This window comes from Oxyura jamaicensis, chromosome 18 (assembly GCF_011077185.1).
Source record: "Oxyura jamaicensis isolate SHBP4307 breed ruddy duck chromosome 18, BPBGC_Ojam_1.0, whole genome shotgun sequence".
Taxonomy (NCBI): Eukaryota; Metazoa; Chordata; class Aves; order Anseriformes; family Anatidae; genus Oxyura; species Oxyura jamaicensis.
The window spans coordinates 5,329,519-5,350,355 of record NC_048910.1 but is presented as its reverse complement, the minus strand read 5'-3'; the positions used below and the strand labels follow the sequence as shown (position 1 = coordinate 5,350,355).

General features: G+C 43.0%; 1 protein-coding gene across 4 annotated transcripts in view; it reads right to left on the bottom strand.

The window, feature by feature from the left end:
* Positions 1–2,049: 2,049 nt before the first annotated feature.
* The window catches only part of ACOX1 (acyl-CoA oxidase 1), a 19,401-nt gene continuing 613 nt past the window's right edge, over positions 2,050–20,837 (bottom strand). For 2 of the 4 annotated variants that reach the window (XM_035342211.1, XM_035342209.1), the window contains 13 exons: positions 19,874–20,033; positions 12,236–12,396; positions 10,402–10,509; positions 9,753–9,872; positions 9,081–9,196; positions 8,280–8,449; positions 7,794–7,956; positions 6,871–7,061; positions 6,467–6,646; positions 5,857–5,962; positions 5,626–5,769; positions 4,883–5,089; positions 2,050–3,844 (listed from right to left, as the gene is read on the bottom strand). In XM_035342211.1, the coding sequence (XP_035198102.1) occupies positions 3,794–3,844; positions 4,883–5,089; positions 5,626–5,769; positions 5,857–5,962; positions 6,467–6,646; positions 6,871–7,061; positions 7,794–7,956; positions 8,280–8,449; positions 9,081–9,196; positions 9,753–9,872; positions 10,402–10,509; positions 12,236–12,396; positions 19,874–20,033 (1,877 nt within the window). In that variant the 3' untranslated portion in view covers positions 2,050–3,793. Of the gene's footprint in view, positions 3,845–4,882; positions 5,090–5,625; positions 5,770–5,856; positions 5,963–6,466; positions 6,647–6,870; positions 7,062–7,793; positions 7,957–8,279; positions 8,450–9,080; positions 9,197–9,752; positions 9,873–10,401; positions 10,510–12,235; positions 12,397–15,332; positions 15,494–19,873; positions 20,034–20,837 lie in introns of those variants that run through there. The other 2 variants (XM_035342212.1, XM_035342210.1) reach the window with 2 other exon arrangements.

Here is a 20,837-nt window from a genome sequence, read left to right as displayed (position 1 = left end):
AGCTCAGGGGGTGACTCCTGCCCCATCCACGATGCAGGCGACCACCCCTGGGGCTCAGGGGCTGGCGAGGGCAGAGGGGCAGGAGCCCTCTCCCCTCTGGGCGAGGGGCACTGGGGGGTATCCAACGAGAGGGGCAGCCGGCCCCAATTAATCCGGGCAGAAAACAGAGCGGTCCGGGTGTGAGCAGGACGAGGGGAGCCCGCAGGTCTCACATCAGGATCCCCCCCCAGACACCTCCTTGCCCCCCGGTGCTGTGGCAGCCGCTGCCCGCCCAGCCCCCAGGTCCCGCTCCCCGGGCCCGCACCGCGCCGAGCGCCTCGAGCCGGGGGAGGCCGCAGGCCCCGGGGACGCCAGGCCCGGCCCGGGCCTTTCCCTCACGGGGCGCTGGGAAGCGCAGCCTCCGCCGGGCTCAGGCAGCGAACTACAGCTCCCAGCAGCTCCAGCAGCTCCCGGCAGCCAGGGCAAAGCGGCTGAAGGCCGCCCCCGGGCCTTCCGCCCCCCCGCTTTGAGCAGCGGGATGGGGCAGGGAGGGCTCAAATCTGCAGCCTCGCTCCAGTCCTTCCAGCTCTTGGCTGATAAAAGGACACTCTCCTACCTGGAGTCCCCCTTCGAGGCGCTCAGGAACCGCTTCAAACCCCCAGTTACAAGCTGGCCGATGCAAGAGGCTGGGTTGCTGGGGAATCGCCTCAAGCAGCGCTGTTTGAGGTTGTTTCAACAGCACAGACCTCACACCCCGTAATCCTGGCAGCCACTGCCTTCAGGCTTAGTAAGATGAAAATACAGGCTGGACACACAAAACTCAAGGAGAAGCTGCGAATATCCCCTTTTAGCAATGCTCTTTCTGTTAGAGCTGCGCCTTGCAGCCTAGGACAGTTTGCTCACTGAACTACAAGTAGTGACCGTGAGAGGCAGTGAGCATCAAGGCAAGATTAAGCAGATGTAACCACAGCAGTCAGTGCAGCAAGGTGGGCTGGCACTGCTAAAATCAACTAATGGGTAACAGAAGGTTGGGGTTAAAAATAAAAAATAAAATAAAAATAAAGTTGCTATCTCACTCTTACCAAACCTGGGGCCAGGACAAAGCCAGCCCTGCTCCTGAGGCTGCTCCAGCTTTATTTGTGTGCAAGTAACTTCCAGAAGCACCCTAGGGAAATGCCTTCAATATCTTGCATCCCACCGACCCATATACCAGTAATTTTCACATGTGGTGCCAGTCTGTGTGCAGACATAGGCTCCTTCTCCAGTCTTCACCCAAGGCAGTATTTTTAGGAGTAGCATTTGACACTGAAATCACTACAACATGAGCAGAAGAAGTCTCACTTTTGGACATGGCACCATTATATTTTGTTAAAAGATGGAGGAGTCCTAACCGGGATGCAGGGCCAGTTGACTGCGTTGAAATACTGTGCTCACCGGGAGACAGCAAGTCATACTGGGCTGTGATTTGCAGGTAATAACACTGAAAAGCAGTGAGCTCAAAAAGGATACAATATATTCACCGATAGCAAATACAGCACTTGCTGTTATGTTGTCGTCCACTCAAAAAAAAAAAAAAAAAAGGCAAAAATAAGAACAAAAACAGAAGGGGGAACAATTTTAAAGGAAGGGCTTTTATGAATTGAAGCTTCTGCTGCCAACACAAATCTTTGCTATTGGCAGTGATCAGCTTTTGCTGGCCTATGAGCAGTCATAACCAAGTCAAGAGCCACGTCATGCAGCTTTGATCTCTGCCAGATATTTTTTTTCCTGTAGTGTGAGCAGCACCAGAGGCAGGAATAGCTGCCGGGCTGCTAGCTGCCTTAGAACTCTGCAAAGCCAGAAAGGTCAGACTACAGGTCAGAGAAAATCCATCAGACTTCAGGTGAATTCTTGCAGAAATTCTAACCGTGGCAGGAAAAATGAAGCCTTACATTTCTTTATGCAACTGGTTGAGAGCAGCAAGTTCAAGACATTTATTTGTAAAACTTACCTTTTCACTACTTCATTCTGCTTTGTTGCTTTAAATGAGATTCATGGAATACGACGCATGAGAGCAAAAAGAACTAAGACTTTTTGTCTGAAAACACATTTTTTTGTAATTTATTATATTTGTACATACTGTTAGCTAGTACTGTTCTCATTAACATACCTTTAACCTTTCCCTGCTCCTCCTTCATCATCCCTCCCCAGGTCTGCTCTGTTGAACAGATGGAAAGCAAAGCAATTTGCCTCACTTGATAACCTAAACAGCAGTGGTTTCATTCAAAACCTGACTCGAAAGCCAAAAGGCCTGTTTGCTTTTTTTTTTTTTTTCCCCTTTCTTTTTAACCATTTAAATTTAAGCATTTCTTTCTGTTGAGCTACTGCGTATGAAGCTAAAGATCCTGTCTAATGATTGTTAGTACCAGGAAACACTCCTCCATGGTAAGTGATCCAAAATTAGAGACTCCAACAGATACCAAGCTGTCAGAAGCAGCTTCTCAGATGCTGCCTCAGAACTACAGGTTTATTCTGAAGCTTTTTACCATTTTAATCTCAGAGTTACTCTAATCTCTTGAAGAAAGGTTTCATTGTCACTGGACAGGGTTATTGGTGTTGAAAGACAGCAGTACTTGTGTTTAGTTGTAGTTGCACTGATTTCATTGGACATCAGGAGGTTCTGTTAAAAATGAAATCATCTGTTAATCCAAACAGCACTGTGCAAGTCGCAAGTCAATATAAAAAAATTAAGCAAATCAGAGAAAGCTCCTTGGAAATGCATTGGTGGGGGAAAAAATCTGGACACTTCACTTAGGATTGTTGTTTTCTTGAAGAATGCCTTTAAAAACCAGAACATCCCGGAACAATCTGAAGATCCAAGGACCTCGGTCAACTGATTTCTGCCCTCGAATACTGGCTTCATCCTTCCACGTCAAATTTGCAGTTTCCACCACTACATGTGGTTTTTCACATCAAATCACCATAATTAACATTTGTAAAGTGCTTTGAGATAGTGCTATGAAAATATCAATAGTTAAAAGAAGGGCAGGATGTCTATTGTCTATTGATGTCTCTAGCACCTAGCTAGTTACTACTACTCATTTCGTTCTCTGAGCAGCATCACTATTTTCTCCTTTTATTTCCTATTAACAAAGAGTAAGGTGACAGTGTCAGAGATGGCACACAGGTAAAGGGAGTTTCTGCAGGGCAGTGAAAGAAGGATGTATTGGAACACACGAAGATGCCTTCTGGAAAGAAGAACGAAGCAGAGCTCCAGACAAGGATGGGTATTTACTTCCCAGCTACATCAGGGAAGTAATGCCACATGCAGACTTTCTGCACAGAAAACTATGCAGGAGGCTTTAGACTTTTGTTAAACAAGGAGAGAGGTGGTGCTAACCTTAAAAATATATATATATATATATATCAAAAAATCGATGCTTTTGGGGGAGGGGGAAGACATAACTGCTCATTTGAAGCTATTGCCAAGGGCTGTTAACTACTTAGTAGTAAAATCCTGCTACCTTTCCAGTTGACAGGAACTTCTCTCTAGTTAGCAGCTTCACAAAAGCAATTCTTGTATGAATCCATAAAGCTTTCCCAGATTTTAAAAGGTTAATTTTACCATTGTAATTGCACTTTAAAAAGGGGCATCAATCCCTATGCACTCTCCCCAAACACCTTCTCAATTTATAAAAGGGGAAATAAAGGCTACAATTATTCACTGTCCTACAGCTACCAGGATTTGAAAGGTTTGATTCAGGTGCCTGAAGAAAGGACACAAACATCCAGTTTTCGGGGCAGGAAAATTGTGCATTTTAAAAAACAGCAGACTTCACAGCTTGGCTTGCATCGGCTTCAGATGTTTGTGAAAAGACTCGTGAACCTGTGAAGAGGGCAAGACAGTGGTTACAGCAAGACCAGGCCAGCATTTTGAAACACTTTTAGCTCTACGTTTTGCAGAAAAACTGAATCACAGGCACTTTCAGGACTCAAGAACAGCTAACTAAGTCCTGCATTTGAACGTCTGTATGACAAAGGATGAAAATAAGACCAAACAAGTGCTTCTCCACTACCTTTCTTGCATGAAAGGAAAGAATGCAAGGTATTTTATATCCACATAGACAATTCTTTAGCATTTTAATGAAAAGAGAACTGGCAGACATCTCCTAAGCAGACTGTAATGAAGCTCTTAAAACCAACTGACTTCAGAAGCACAAAAAAAATTACAAAAGCTCTGGTGGGATTTTAATTATAATTGCACAGTCTTTGGCAGCCTGTGTTAGGAGATACAGTCTGTCCGAATAAAATAAAGGCAGTAAAGGCCACCACGACAGGATTTAGAATTCTGTTTTGGCTGGCGGAAGACGGACACTGACTCTTCACAGCTCAGTTTCTTTTATTAGCTCAGCTACAGCCTTAGGGCAGATACGCAGCACCTGACACTTTCAAAGAACTACTTGGGAGCAGTTTCCTTCTACAGTCACTAATACTGCCTGAAGGCACTAGAAGACTTGATAGAAAACAGGTAGGCTTTCACAGCTACCATCATAAAACAGAATTAAGATAAAGAGATAATTGCTTTTAACTTCAATGAGATTATCCAGTTGTTTCTCTAGGTAGAGAACAATTTCCTCCCCCAACTGAGGAAGTAAAAAGTATCCTGCAAGACTGTGCATAAGGTGTGTGTGGGAGAGTAACTACAACAGGAAGTGTGCTGAAAGCAGAGGAACAGAAGCAGGTTTTGCTCCACTACCACTAGTGGCTTCACTGGTTTTGTTCCACCACCACTAGTGGCTTCAACACCTCCCCCCCTTTATCAATTACCTGCTGAGATTACTGACTGGATCAAAATTAACAACCCTACATTGAGTTATTTCTCCGCACACGTATGACCTAAGAGGAAGAAATAAGGTTTCTTTACCTCTGTTTTGTTCAATGGAGATTTCTTTGCCCACTCAAACATGTTCTCGTAGACATTGCCGTCATACCGGCCAAGCACAGATCCAAGATGAGTGTCGTGAAAGTCAAAGGAGTCTACCAGTGCTACTGCGTTGGGACGAATTATTGCCAAGAGCTCCTTCACACGCTGGTTCACTTGAGTAATTTGGGCATCTGTCAAAATACCCGCCTTGGGAAAAGAAAAAAAATGATTATCAGGAGACTATCCAAGTCCCAAGAATCTTCCCTTCCACTATGGTCTAACATAGGTCAGCTGTCCCTCACCCAAAAATCCAGTAGTCCGTAAGACACTGGATTCCCACCCCCTGCCCCTAAGTGCTAAGTAACCAAACTGGCAATCATCTGGAATACAACTTCTCCTTTTGTGCACTAATTTACAAATGCATACAGCTCTCAAAGCATGTCTAACCTACACTTGTATCTCCTTTATTACCTCCTTGTTTTTTAACGTACTGGTCACCATTATCCACTGGAACACATTAATCCAAACAGATGCCACGTTACCATTTATCATCCAGCTCTACTTCTGGTGGATCCCAAGGGAAACATAACGAGAGCCTTCCATCAGAATCACACTGCTATTGGACTTACGCAAGCGAACAGTCAAAACCTTAGGCCTAAGCAGTCATGCAGCTTTGCATTTAAAACATGTCAAAACGAGAACTCTGGCTCAGGAGGTTTATAGAGTTGGAGAAATACACCAACCTGCATGAAATCCCCTGCGTTCTTACTGATCCCATACAGTGCGTACAGGAGACATAGCTCAGTCATGACGGCACGCACTGCTGCGTTGCTGATCTCAGACAGCTTTGCTGTGAAAAGCTTCACTATTACATAGTGACAGTGTACCTACAAGATACAAAAGGAAGATGAATCAGATTCACAAAGGGATTAGAAGCTCCTACAGCATCCCTCTTTATCTGGTACATCACTCACCTCAGATGCCCGCGCGAGGTCAACAGAAGTTCTGTTCCAGGCATCCTCCTTGCTCTTTCTGTGGTTCAGTTCAGCTTTCAAGTTCTTTGCTGCAGCTTCTACAAGCCTATTTCATAAAAAGAAAAAATACAATAAACACATTAACAGGATCACATACACTGAATGCATATAAACCTAAGTTTAACACATCAGAACTCAGAGGTGGCATGCGGCACCTGAATACGTCGCCTGGAGCAAGCTGTGGCTCTAAAACCCCTATTATCACTGCTGCAGCTAGAACGCAGCTACATGGGGATAAAAATGCATTTGACAACACACGGGGTGCCTGAATGCTTACTCTCATGCAGGTTATCTGTTATACTCTTACACCCTCTTCACAATAGGCTTTAGAATCAGGATTGTTTGCCTGCATGTAGCCTCTTGTAATCTCAGAGCACTTAACACCATTCCAAGCTAGTAAAACACATTACTTCCTGCAAGCGACACGCAGAGCAAAGCTTTGCCAACCACACCTTGAGAATCTCACATCAGCAAGGCTGTTTAACGCTACCATCTCCTAACACACCCGATTTTATTAGTGCCTGGCTCAGTCTAACAAGCATGAACTCACCGGGCAGCCCGTGCTTTGTAGGCCTCTACCAAGCTGACTGGATCATTAATGCGCACACTCACAGTCCTCGCAGCCACGTGCTGTGGCTGAATGCGTTGCCTGGAGAGATCGTTTAGGTAGGACACCATGCCAGAAACCCGCTGACCAGCAATAACTTGGTTGTAGCTTTTGACAAGGAATCTGAAAATAAGGACAACAAACAGCAACTCTTAGCGACTCTTACTCACTGGTTTGAATGGAGAAAAGTCCTCTTATCTAGGGCCAAAGCAAAGAACAGTTGCAGGCATACGCATTTGCCAAAAATAGAGTTCCATGGTAACACAGGATATTTCTTTTGCTCTTCACTTCAGATGCAAAGATCATAATGCCAAGGCAAGAAAGTCGCTGGATGGAAGCTCACATACCTAGCTGTCTGCAGCATCATGACTGTGTTTTCTCCCTCGTAGGTGCAGGATGGGGTGAATGTGACATAGATGTCAGGAATGCCACTGCAACGAGAATAGCCGTGCCCACCACATGCCATTCGACACTCCTCAATACCAGCATTGGCGGTCCAGGAAGTGAAAGCCTTCAGTCCTGCTGTCAGCGCATGGAGCTGATGGACAAAAGCAAAGCAAGTCAGCTTTTTTATATTCCATTCTGAGTTTGCACATGTACCTACCAAGTACTGCAACTCCCAGAAAAAAAAGTCAACACCACCCTCCCACTTACCACTAGGCCTTGTTTTTCTTGTAAGGACTCTTTCCTGAGCCAAACTACTTATGAGAAAGACTCTGTACATGTAAGAACTTATTCTAAGTACCTCATCTTTTCTGTTTCTACACATAACATGGAGAATAGTTTCAATTGCTTTTTGTCACATTAGATTCTCAAACAGAATCCCTAGTTGAAAACTAACAATTTACAACCCTAATCCCCACAAAATAGTACTGACACCTTTATCAACACATCAGTTCTCCTCTAGTCACTTCAAGATCAAGAAGAACAATAATCAAGCACAGGTATAAGACCAGTCTCAACTTCACTCCCAAGTCAAGTGACATGCCATCATTCCTGAAAAGCCTTCTTTTTTATTATTATTTTTTTTAATATCCACATTAGCTTGCTTTCTTTGCATCACTCCCTATTTTTCTGTGAAGCACTGCTAAATGAACAATGCAAACCAAGTAAGAGTCACAAGCACATACTGGACTTGGGATCACTGGATCTAAAGTACAGGACATCTCAAGAGTGAAAACCACAAAACAGCTTGTGACTTTGCTCCCATGCTGTAAGCAATTCTTGCATAAAATCAGAAAACCCCTCTGATATCCAGAGGATACAGTACCTCTGGCAGCTCACTCAGATCCCCTTCATTGATGTCACCACTAATGCGCCGATAGGTGTCTTTTATGTAGGCTCCCACAAAATGAAAAGCATATGCTGTTGCCAGGAGAGGGAAGAGTTTGTACTGTTGGGTCTGGTAATCCAAGATCTGGGGTTCTGGTTCCCTAGAGCAAAACACCCAGGAGTTAGTATGCCTGTGGCTGGCAAACTGCTACAGAAGTCCCATTCAATTCTAAGTAGCTACTCCACTTGGCTAGTAAAAGATGCATTCATATCAAACCAAAATATCCAAGACCATACAGCAGTCTCTGTAAGGGGGAGGGCAGTTTGGCAGTCAAAAATAGAAGACTGCTCATTTTCCAACATTAAACTGTTATAAAACTCTATCAAGTGCCAAAGCAAGTAACATCAACCACATTCCCTCTTCCCTCTTGTTTAGGAACTTCCCCTCAGCACTCTGGCTTCTCTTTTCTTTCAGTGCACTTACCCTGGCTTTAGCTCAGACTGATGTCTCACTGCGCTGTAGCGGATGGCAATGGTACAAGCCCGGGACAGAGAGCGAGCAGAATCTCCTACGATGAGAGATCGGATGAACACCATGGTCCCATAGGTTAGCTTGTCACTGAGTGGTTTCACATAGGTGCCATCTGGTTCAACCTACAAAAAAATATAAACACAACAGCCTGTTGATTTTTAAAGTATCTTCCCTTTTTACACATTCACATCTCAAACTCTACACTCCTTATGTAGTACTTAAAAGCAACCTACTATCTTGTTGGTATTTGGATGAGAAGCATCTCCAAGTAAGACCAGAATAGTACAGAGACCTTGCCAGCTTGGTGGGTGACTTTTCTGTTCTTTATTTACAGCTTTTGGGCAGCAGCTAGAGGTGAAACCTCCTGAATTAGCCCCTCAACAGTCATTAGAAGTTCTCCCTTCCCATAGAATAAATAGGACAGCCTGCACATTTCAGAGAGCAATTTGGGATAACGGACAGCTGTTAAACTATACCACAGTGGACTCAAGCTGAGGACAAACAGAATAGGGCTACTCTAAAGAAAAGTAGCACAGTAACCAACTCCCTATTCGTTTTTGGAATAAAAGACCATCAGTAAGCGAGGACAGCTCAAGAAGGCAAGAAACTTTCCCTGGTAGAGATGCTATCACACAACATGAGCAGGGAATGCAAACGAGTAAATAATATGTAGGGTTTATGGCACTATTCAACTACACGAGAGCATTTGAAGTGACCATTTTTAAAGGCATATGCTGAAAGTCATCGCTTTACCTGGGCATATTTCATCAGCATGTTTTCCCGAGGAATTCTGAAGTTGTCCATTTTCAAGTAGCCATTATCCATTTCATCATAACCAAATTTCGGCCCGATGTCACCCACTGTAATACCTGCCACAGACAAAGCCATTTGCATTAAGGAACAGGAACGCTACACAAGAGGTTTAAGCCTTCTCCAAGAAAGGCATTCTTTAGTTTTCTAGAAAGTCCTGATGCTGCTAGGAGTAACAGCAAACTAGAACCTTAGTTTCTTTATTGGATTAAAGAGCACCAAAACACGGGGCCTTCGTAGGTTACATGAAATCTTACTATATGCTGACTGGGGGAATTTTCTCTAAAGATTACTCAACTCCCTTCTAGCTAGAGGGTGATGAAAGGTATTTTTCCCTTTCAGAAGAAGCACGTGCTGCCTCACAGAATGCCTAGCTGGACAGAATCAAATCCCCAACTAATCTTCACATTGAAAACATGACGTGAAAGCTGATTTAGTGGTAGTTCAGTTGTAAGACTCATTAAGTTTTAAGTCCTGTGACCTATAATCTACACACTGAAATCAGCTAGTGAAATACACTATGTTCATTAACAAGACGCATGCAGCTGTATACAGCTGAAGAGAAACAGATCTCAAGTTTTCCATGAACTCTAAAACCCCAACACAAATTTTTACCTGGCAGAGGTTCATGGGTGCCCAGCTGCCGTATGGGAACGATGAAGGCATGCAGTCCTTTGCACTGGCCCTGAGTGTAGAGCTGAGCCAGAACAATGGCGTGGTTCGAGGTCTTTCCAACTGCAGAAGGAGTGGGAGTCCGAAGAAAAAAAGCAGCACACGTATTAGTAACACACACGTCTTTCCTTGAAGCAGGATCCAAAATACATTAACCCCATCATATTAGAAAAACAGATTTGCAACACGGATTAATATCCGAATTCTGCAGCTTGACAAAGAAGGCTGCCTAAGTCAATGGAAGTTGCACGTTATCATTCTCTTGGCTATACAATACCAAGTCCTTGGCAAACCTGACAGGAAAGCCAAAGGAAGTCCTGTCTACCAACAGGCTGCCTCAGATGCTTCAATAAAGATTGTGAAAAACATAAATTACATCAAATCCACACAGTGTGAATGATTCAAGGAAATAATCCAGAGCACGCAGATAACCAGTAGCTTAAGTAGGCTCTGAAAGGTATTTTACTTCAGCAAAGGGCAGCTCTGACTCTCTGGACCAAGCTTCAATCATCATTCTGTAGATATAAGAAACATGACATCATTTCCTTGAGTTTTTCATATGTATTTTCCAGATTTATAGAGATACACTTACGTCCACCTGGCCACCACTTAATGGAGGTCACAGTGGGGCTGTTGAGGATGAATTCCTGGGTAGCGGGGTCGTAAGTAGCTGTAGTTTCTAGACCCCGGAGGTGAGTTCCTGAAAACAAGCAAACACATCGTGTTGGCAGAAAATCAGTCACAAAATACAGACAAGGACTGAACTGGACAATGGAAAGTTGAACTCCAGTAGTAATGCACAAATTTTAAATTTGCTTTTAGGCTATAATTAGTAGATATTTAATCCTTTATAAAGAACAAGTGAGACTCAGGCCGTATTCTGGGACCTAAAGCCAATTCTCTGGAAACTCATTATTGTGGTCCAATACTACTTTCCAAGCACCTCCCATCTGACACCTTTTTTCTACTACATACCAGAAGCCCTTTGTCAATAAAGAGAGCCACAAAACCGTGCTCACCTGGCTTTCGCTAAAACTGCTGATTAACTGCAAAATAGAATCGTGCACTTTGCAGCCAAAAGATGGAATAAATAGTACCCGTAATGTCTTTATTCCCTCATCAGGCCTAGGATCTCCTCACTTGATGGAGCAAATTCTCCCAAATGAGATCATTCATTGCTCCAAAACAGTAAGTAATGGCGTGCATATGCTACGTTACCCATACAGGTAGATGAAGAGGCTGCAAAATAATGAAGGTAACAACTGCAGGCACAGTCTGTCTTCTGCCTTGAACTCTTCACTCCAGGATTCACGCAAACCTGTCTCAGCAATGGCAGTGTCTCTGCATTAGTGTAAAAACACTGCGTCTAACGTGTGTAAGCTAGGCAAGCTGCAAACACTCATGACTGTCTAGATGGACAGAGAAGATGGAGCCAACGACTCTAGGTGGGAGTTTGAACATGAAAAGACATCACCTCGATGCATCCACGTTTCCAAAGCATGGAGCTTAACGGTAGATTTCCATGGGCAGCTTAACTCTTACTCTGCTGGCAAAGGGTCTTCATACCTCACTAGATGCAAGGGATTCTCCACAGACTTGCAGTTATTTTATGCTTCATACAGTCTCTGTATTTTGCTTCAGCACAAAGGTGAATTCTGCTCAATTTTAGAAAATATTTCTTATCTGCAACTCTCAGATATCAAATTAAAGTTTCCTGAGGCATAATATCCTCCCTTAGAAACTTGGATTAAGTGTTGCAATCACAATACTGCTGGAGTTATCACAATCCATTTCAAAGCTTGAAAGCAAAGAACAGCAACAGAGATCAAAGTCTACTTGATACAGATACTCTAAAAAATGATTTCATGGTGCAAGTAATAAGAACACACTGGAGTGAGCTAGGGAACCAGGAAAAAACACTGACCACAAAACATTGAAACCAAGTCATCCACATGTTCTCTGATCCAAGGTCAGTCCCAAGGTGACAAGCAGTTCTTACTTTTTTGGCATCTCTTTCTGTATCTTAAAGCTCTGTCCTTTTGTCTTCACAGTGAGCGTTACACTAAAGCAGAAATCACACTGGAAAGAACGGTAAGTGCAGAAATGGACTGATGCATCAAATTGACAACACCACAGCCGTATGCACGAGGTGTTGTGATAAATCATCTATAGTAATTTGAATGGCACAAGAGGAGCACTCAGTATGCTTCTGCACAAAAATCCAAACTCTTCTACCATCAGGGAAAAAGGTCAGAAAGCATGTGGTGTTGTAATCTATCAAAAGTTTCAGAAGCACTCCACTTCTCCCTAAAGCCATAAACACTTACTTAAAGACCATGGATAAACACACACCCTTTTTCCCAGGCAGGGGAATCCTTTGCACACAAAACCATTCTTAGAAATAGCATTTAGTGAATGTACTGTACCATGGCCCATTTCAGTCTGGGCATAGGTGCCAATGATCTCCAGGTTCCAGGCAGGCATGAAGAAGCGATCCTGCTGCTCTGGGGTTGCCTGGGTGAGAAGGGTGGGGAGGAACATGCCCAGATGAAGATCCAGAGGCTCAGGCCGTCCTCGATGAACAAAGCTGTGAAGAGGTGCCATGGGATGGGAGTGTGAAGGCAATGTTATGGGAGGGAAGCAAGCAAGAGGATTCATGGTGGAGATTCAGGAAGAGACAAAAAGAAAAAAAAAGAGATTCATGTGTAAATCAGAATTCAGCACGTGTAATTTAGAAAGCCAGAGCACTCTCCTTTCCTCAGATCTGAGCAACAAAAAAACATGCTTACTCTGAAATAAGCATGCTGCAATTAAATTCTTTCTAATCCTATATAAAATGCATTAGCAATATTCACCTGTTTTTGATGATTAAGCCAAACTGAAAAATGAAGATAAGATCCTTGATATGGTTTGGAAACCAGAGCCCACCGAGTTAAAAGAGGGGCTGAGTCAGAATGGCAGCTTGTTGAAGATGTGGTCTGGTTGGATGTAGTGAGCCTTCATCTGTATGAACAAAGTCCACACTTTTTTCATGGTTGGAGAGCAGAACATGGCAGAAGTCCCAGTTCAACCAGCTGAATGAGCTAGGTTTTCACTGGAATATTCTTTAAAAAATACTAGTCTGCACTAATTTTTTTTTTGTTGCTGTTGTTGATAAAGTTTAGATGTATATACTCCTAAAAATTCCTGCTATCATCTCCCCTCAACTCTGCTATCTGTAAAGGCTCTCTTAAAAGGAAAGTGCTCTGCATGTGTCAAAGTTGTGAACATAAACAACATGGCAAGAAAGCCAACGTTTTTCAACGTGGCAATCATCAGTACGAAATCTCTCCAATTAAACATGTGTCACCTTCCTCCGAGTTCTACCAAACACCACTGTTAGGTAGTTAAGTGGGCTATTAAGAATTCAGATATGAAAAGCCAAATGCTACCTTACATTTTTAAGTATTAATTGCTTTGAGTACTTAGAGCACTGCTCATTTTTGTCTCCTCCAAGCTACAATGAACTGTTCTACTGCAGTGTTTTCCAGTCTCAATATTATTCTATTTACTCGAAACGTTTCTCAAAATATAGATTGTTGAAAGTACTACTAACTTCCAAAAATAAGGAAAAAAACAGCATTAATTCCTACTGCACAAGGCCAACAACATCGCATGATAGGGAATGCAAACCATTAAAATAGTTGGGCTATGGATTGTTGATCAGTACTTCTGCACAAAGACTAAAACATGAATGTGCCAAGTGAACACATAATGTAGCTTGTTTCTAATAGGATTTTTTAAATAAGTGGGAAGTGTTACTGAGAGAACACTTGTCGGAGCTCAGCTCACATTCAGCTGGCACACTTAGAGTGGGACCAACGTACTCATGTTACCTTTAGGCATACATTAATATAAGCGGCCCTCTAACAACTGTAGTTATTTTAACCAGAAATACCAGATTTTAAGTGAGTTTAGTGCTGGTGAGATACATACAGCTGATAGTCAAAGACTGAGGAAAAAAACTCCTTATTTACTAGCCATAGCTATGACCCAGGTAGAAACAATACCATATTTCCATGTCTCCTTTCTGTTTCCCTTTCAGCCCAGTTGTTTTATGCCTTTTGTTTTGTTTTTCAATTATTCACTATGAAATAGGTTAAAACCACTACAGGCTACCAGAAGGTACTCCCTAGGTTAGAACTTGACTAACTACCCATTCAGGCTGGGATTCAGTTCACAGGGCTCTTTCCCCCATCACCAGTTTCTAAACATCAGGCTTAAATTAAGCAGAGCTCAGCGACAATTATTACAGAAGCTTTACTGATGGAACAGATGTCCAGCATTCACAGCAAGAACACCAAACCATTGTACTTCCATTGTTCAACACAGCAGGTTATATTCATTTTACTGTATTATCATCGTGTTAATTCTATTAAGTGTCAAAATAGGCATTTTACCACCAAACACGAGAGCTGCAAGCAAACCAAACCATCACCAGGCAAGAAAGTGCAATGATCTAATGTGAAACAGCAAGTAAACCAAATCACTTTGGTGTGGACGTGTGCCTGATTTAAAGAAGGTGGCGTGAAAAAGCAAACACGGTTAGCAAGCATTTTTGTCAGCCGTTTGACTCCGCTTCCCATGTTGAGTTCAGTTTGCTAACTCCATCTCTGAAGCAGAACAGACGATGGGATTTCCTCTGTTGCATGTTCTGTGAAGACTTCAGCTAGCACAAGTAACGTAACCTACCAAGCAGGCATCCGACATGATTATTACCATCCAACTCGAGCAGTTGTCCAGGCTCGTACACATCACGCTTTCCAGGTTCAGATGCCAGCACAAGTACTGACATCTTTGGTCTGTTAAACTATTCTTGCTGGTATTTAACGTCTGTAATTCCAGGTTCTGGGCTAAAATTGTGTGCTCTTATCCATTAAACGTTCTTCCATTTGGATAACTGAAGGCAGTTTTCCTCAATAGTAGGAATAAGATGTTTTTCTTCTTCAGAACCAAGATCTTTCCATGAAGTTACAGAGCTGCAGTGGAGTAGCACCTGGAAGGACAGTGCTTGGGGCAAAGCATACCTTACTTTCAAGGGCACGAAATGCAAATCTCATCATGTTACACTGCAACGGTGTAGGCCTGACTTGTTTATGCAGGCTGATCATGCACTAAGAACTCTGCAACACATGCCTCGACCCAGGCAAAAATAAAATCCGCAGTACTGCTGACTGACATGTTCCAACTAGTTCAACTGAAATTCGGACTCCCAGGGCTTATAACAACCTCCTCATCTTAAATCAAAGGCAAACAGATTTGAAGTCAGTGATCAGCTAAGAGGTGCATTCTGGAAAAGACCAAAACTAACCCTGCGTGTTAGGATGAGAGACAGAACAGCTCTCCAGCTATCAGGCTGGAGACATCAATGGTTAACCAAGTTACTTTACCTTTCCCCTTTCAGATTTACCCAGGGAGCATCATCAGTTTATAAACTGGAGTTACAGAAAAGAGGTTACCCAGTGATCCCTGAAGGGAACTAACCATGTCCCATTTCGGTTTGGGCGTAGGTGCCAACTATCTTGACTCCATGGACCAGTGGCAGCCATTTCTTCTTCTGAGCATCTGTCGCTTGGCTCTCTATGGTTTTTTGAAACATGCTGAAGTGTAGACCAAAAGGTTCAGGAAAACTGCCCAAGCATGTTCTACAGGAGAGAAATAGAGGGATCTGGATCTCAGTCTCTCTGAGAATGAGATCCTGAAAGGCTTTTCTCCAACTGTAGCATAAGATAATGTTTGCTATTTCAACTTTTCTTTGTCCCACGAACAGCCTCCAAACACAGAGGCGTCAGAAGCAATGCTAATGGGAAACATTTATTTCGGGCCTTGTCTTCATGCTCTGATTTCTGCTGTCGTTACGTAGCTAGAAAAAAAGAACTATGCTACAAAGATGCACTGGGAACTTAAAACAGAGGACAGGAAAACCAAATTATTTTTCCCCCAATCCCACTGCTGCTAGTGGCCTAGAACTAGGCCGTTATTTCTTAGAAGAAATTGAAAAGGAGAACTGAAAAGGAAAAGGCTTCTTAGGTGACCAAGTGCTTTTCTGAAGAGCTCTGTATTACCTGTATCTGCTTTCATCAGCTGTGAGATGTTGAACTCACCTTCCATTAGAACTGTTAGAGGCTAGTAGTGGAACGTAAGGAAAACCAAACATTTTACATAGGCTTCATCAAAACAAATTATTTCACTATTTGTAGCCACAATGGCAGGCAAATTCTGTTCCCAATGAAAACAAACTCCAGGACAAACATGCTGTAAAGTTTCGCTGTGTAAAAGCTATGTAGCGACAGCATCTTCCCTTCAACATTCTGCAGTCTGAAGTTCTTTTATCTTCCATCTACTGCACATGGATGCTTATTCCATCCAGACTCAAATATAGAAGAGAAACACGTGCTCTACGTGAATACCTACACACAAGATCTCTTCCACCTGCTCAAGGTATCTGCAAGGGAAGTGCCTCCTTCCATCGAGGGGTATTAATGCCTGCCCAGGAAGCAGACTGAGGTTTGGTGCCGGTGCAGATCTGCACTGAGTAGCAGATATTATGCATCCAGTTTTTCAAATTACAGCAGCGTTTGTGGCTGGCATTTTACACTGTGCTTGGAATGAATGCCTGGGAGCAGAGAATAAATCATTTATAGCTCAAAACAGATCCCTACCCAAACCGTGCAAATCAGCCTTAGGGCGAGAGAACAGGACGACGCTTCTTCAGGACCACTGAACTGCACGTTGAAGACACTTATGTTCACTTAGAAATTGTGCTGTTGAACAAGACCAAACAAGCCAGGAGCAAGACTCACATCATCAAGTAATCCCATACTTGCTATTAATGTGCTTTCAGCTGGTGTGAGTGAATGAAAGCACAGTGCCTAGAGTTCTTGGGATCAAGGCAGTCGCTTCCCTTAGCGGAAAATAATATGTTGCCTACAGCAGCAGCACATCTACCTGCAAAGCAGAAGTTATTTTTCTGAACAAGGGCTTTCAAACGCTACACAATTAGGGAGACAGAATATTTCGCAGCATTGTTGGGGTTGAAGTGGGTCTTTCCTTTTACACCTGCACAGTAAGAGGTACTCAGATTTAACAGATTCATCTGACTGCACAAATATCAACCTTATTGTGTCCTACCAGTACCTAAAGGGGGCTACAGGAGAGCTGGGGAGGAACTCTTTCTCAGTGGGTGTGGGGATAGGACAAGGAGGGATGGCTTAAAACTAGAAAAGATTAGGTATAAGGAAAAAAATGTTTACTTAGATGGTGGTAAGGCACGGGAACAGGCTGCCCAGAGAAACTGTGGATAGTCCATGCTTGGAAGTGTTCAAGGCCAGGCTGGAAGGGGCTTTGGGCATGCTGGTCTGGTGGGAGGTTGGAATTAAATGATCTTTAAGGTCCCTTCCAACCCAAACCATTCTATGACTCTGTGATCCATAGACAGTGTACAATAAGGTACTAGAAAGCTAAAGTAGTATAGCTAAGTGTTTTCCTGAGACTCCAAAGCTAAATGAACAATTGCAAAGACATTCTCAGCCTGCAGAACTGGGTTACAGAATAGGATCCTTTACTATATATCCCCATTTTCATGCTGACTTACATTTTGCTGCAGTTGGACTGTAAAAGAAACCTCAAATAATAGCACGTTAAGGCTGCTGGCCTTCATAAACTGTAGGCACAACAGTGTGACTGCGGTGCTGACATGGTAAAACACAGGAAAAGCTGTCTAGATAAGAAACAGTTAAAATGGCTTTTCTATATATTTAATAGATCTCATGCTTTGGAGGAACATTCAGTTCAACATAGCAGCAAAAACTGTTTAAGCACATCTTCAGGTCACCTGATGAAAGCGTTTCTCATCAATTGAGCCACGATGTTGGTCATTTCACAATACAAAGTTACTGAGCAAACTTCCAACAACATACAAAAGCTACAGGAAAACTATCTGAAGATGCCCCAAAAGGCTCACTAACAGTCACTGCCTATATAAACAAACTGGTCCCTGCTCTCTGGGGACGATCACAAGGTGAGAGGGATTATTGCAAAATATCTTAAGCTTCCATATGTAGAAATCTGGTAAGTTCAACTTGACAACGGAATCAGGGACATCAATCTATTTCATAAACTTCATTAAGGCATGTCACAACACCAGAGCCAGAACCCAAAGAGTTTCTCCACATCAGCTTTTCCACAGTCCCTTCTCATTAGCACTTGGGTATTTGGGTGGGATTGATGAGGTATAAAAATAATAGTTTGTCACCCAGCAGGCGAGGAAATGGGAAGAGATTTTAGAATGAACATGAAATCAAGGGATGAGAAGTACTTTTTCTTTCATACATTAAGAATCACTCAGCCAATACCCTCCCTTGCAAACACTAGACATAATAAATTCAAATCAAGAATTCTAACGGTACGTTCTGATACGGTCCTTACAGCAAACAAACTTCACTCATTAGTAAAAAACACATGTACTGCTCTTCATTCTTCTACATGCTGTTAACACAGAAGACATTGGAAAATAGTCAGTCTACAGTAGCTGCAATTCTCTCTGGAGATCCTGAATACCTGCAATTGGAGTTGACTCTGAACATGAGTAAGCCTTCTCCATTTTTTCTGTTGATTTTTGGCTCATGAACTTGACTAGTCACACCTAACTATTCAATCACAAGAGATATGAATGTATTATTTGAAATATTGGAGTTTTTACCCAGTCAAAGTTAGAGCTGCTAACTCTAAAATGTGTTTTTGGAAATAAACTAGAATCTATCACGTGAATATTCAGACGTGTCCTGTTTTATAAAATTCTGTTAGCTGAATGCTAATGCTAGGTGCCTTTCCTAAAAGACAGTATTTACATTGCAAACTTCATGGAAATTTGCCAGCTGGTACACTGGATATACCTCTCCGAAATTTCTCCCATGTAGTGAGTGAAGAAACCCCCCTATTGCCTCCAGTAGGAAAACGCTGGTGTAGGAAAGAATTAATGATTAACTTTTGCCATCCAGTACCTGCAATCTAGTGCAGTCAGTGAACTTTCTGGTTATCATTGTCCAATGATACCAGCTTTCAAAAGAACTCTGACAAAGTTCTCCCCAAGAACTTTCATGACGCTGGTCGGCGCAGACCAGCTTCTTTGAAATTAAGCCCACAGCAGACAAGGTGTTCTCAGTTAACTAGCTCCAATATTCACACCATGAGGCCAGTGGAAGCTCTTCTACAAATCCCATCAGAGGGCTCGGGATTCTACTGGTACATTAAATCACGTGCAATGCCTATTTAATGTGCCAGAGGATACATTCATGGTCTTATGTGCAGAGTTCTAGAGCTGCGCAATCCCTGTTAATCAGTTCATTTGATTATACCAGAGTGAGCTTAATAGCATTAAGGGAGAAATACAAAGTCAGAAACCCCTGCAAGCTGGAAGCAATAAAATTCAGTTGTAAGGACACTTTTATTTTTATTAACTTTACCCAGGGGTAATACTAGCAGATAAACTAAAGGTCAGATACAATAAAAAACATCTAGGTCAAAGGGAAACACTATAGCACCAGGGAGCCTGAAGAGATATGGGACTGAAAAAATATAAACAAGAACTTATAAGCCATCTTGGAACATTTTCAAGTATGCCTGTAACGCAACTTCATTAGGTCTCAACACAAAGTGGAGCAATCAGCTTTAAGAGACTTCATTTGAAGATCCTGCCTCATCAGATCTGCTCTCAGTCCAGTATTTCAGTATATTCTTGATGCATTTTGGAAAGTCAGACTATAAGCCCCATTTTTAACCTTCTGCACCACACGTAATAGAAGGGCTGTAACCACCAGTGTTGTATTTCTAGCCAAAAACCTAAGAAAACACAACATTCAGGACAACAGGCCTTCATGGGAAATTCATTGAAGCCAAGACTTCAATGGGCTTTGCTGCAGGTCTTTAGCTTTCTTTGAACACCTAACATAAGAACAAAGATGCAGCTTTAACGACCTCGGTGATGATAAGAGCGAATATAAGAAGTAAACTCTACAGCTAGGTACCTTTTAAACCAGTAGATCTCCTCCGGATCTGCAATTCCATATTCTCTTAACTTCATAACCATCAGAGAGCTCTTCCTGATGGCTTGCTCATAGCGTTGGCTGCGGGAGAGGAAGTTCAAATCCTCATGCTGGAAGTCAGGGTCATTAATAACTAAGGCCTCTGGGGACAGAACAGAAGAGGAAAACAAACTGAGTTTTCACTGTAAGTTGTGCATGAAATGATTCAGCTTTTTCCTTTGCTGTACCTCAGGTTGCAGAAACCAAAAAAATTAAAGCACAACATTAGAAGTTAATGAAATCAGAAAGAAGTCACAAAGCTCTTACAGTGTTTTGGATAGAAGTGCTCTTACAGCCGGGCACTTTCTCGTTATTCCATGTATACCACATTTCAAATTAAGCACATTCTGGACTTGGCAGGAGATTAATTCACTGATGTAAGAGCTGCAGGCCACTCAATAACTATTTCAACCCCTCAAATGGCCACTATTACTGTAGGATCAGATTGCCTCACGAACATCTGATCACCGCGCAAGTTCTTGGAGGAGGGCACAGCTATTAGTCCCCCTGCGCTGCCTGGAAACCGAGGCACCCAGAGGCTACAGACTTTCCCTGTCCCCTTTGGCACACACGTTGCACAACACCGGCCTCTGACAGTCCCACCCCCAGCACGGGCTGGGGAAGAAAAGATGGCAGCATTTCAGCATCCCCATATATCGTAACGCGATGGGTGAGAAACACGCCAACTCCGTACCGTTGGGCAAGAGCATACCAGAAGGACAAAAAGGAGGGGAGAGGGCCCAAACAAATGCCCCTGGGAAGCTGCCTCTCAGCCAGCAGAAGGGGGAGGACAGGAGCACAGCACCTTTTTACCAGCCTCACATCCCCCCCCCCCACCCCCCGCACCCCAAGAGGGGAATCCCTTCCCACAGGCACCCCCCTGCCTGCACAGCCTCTCCTCACAGCC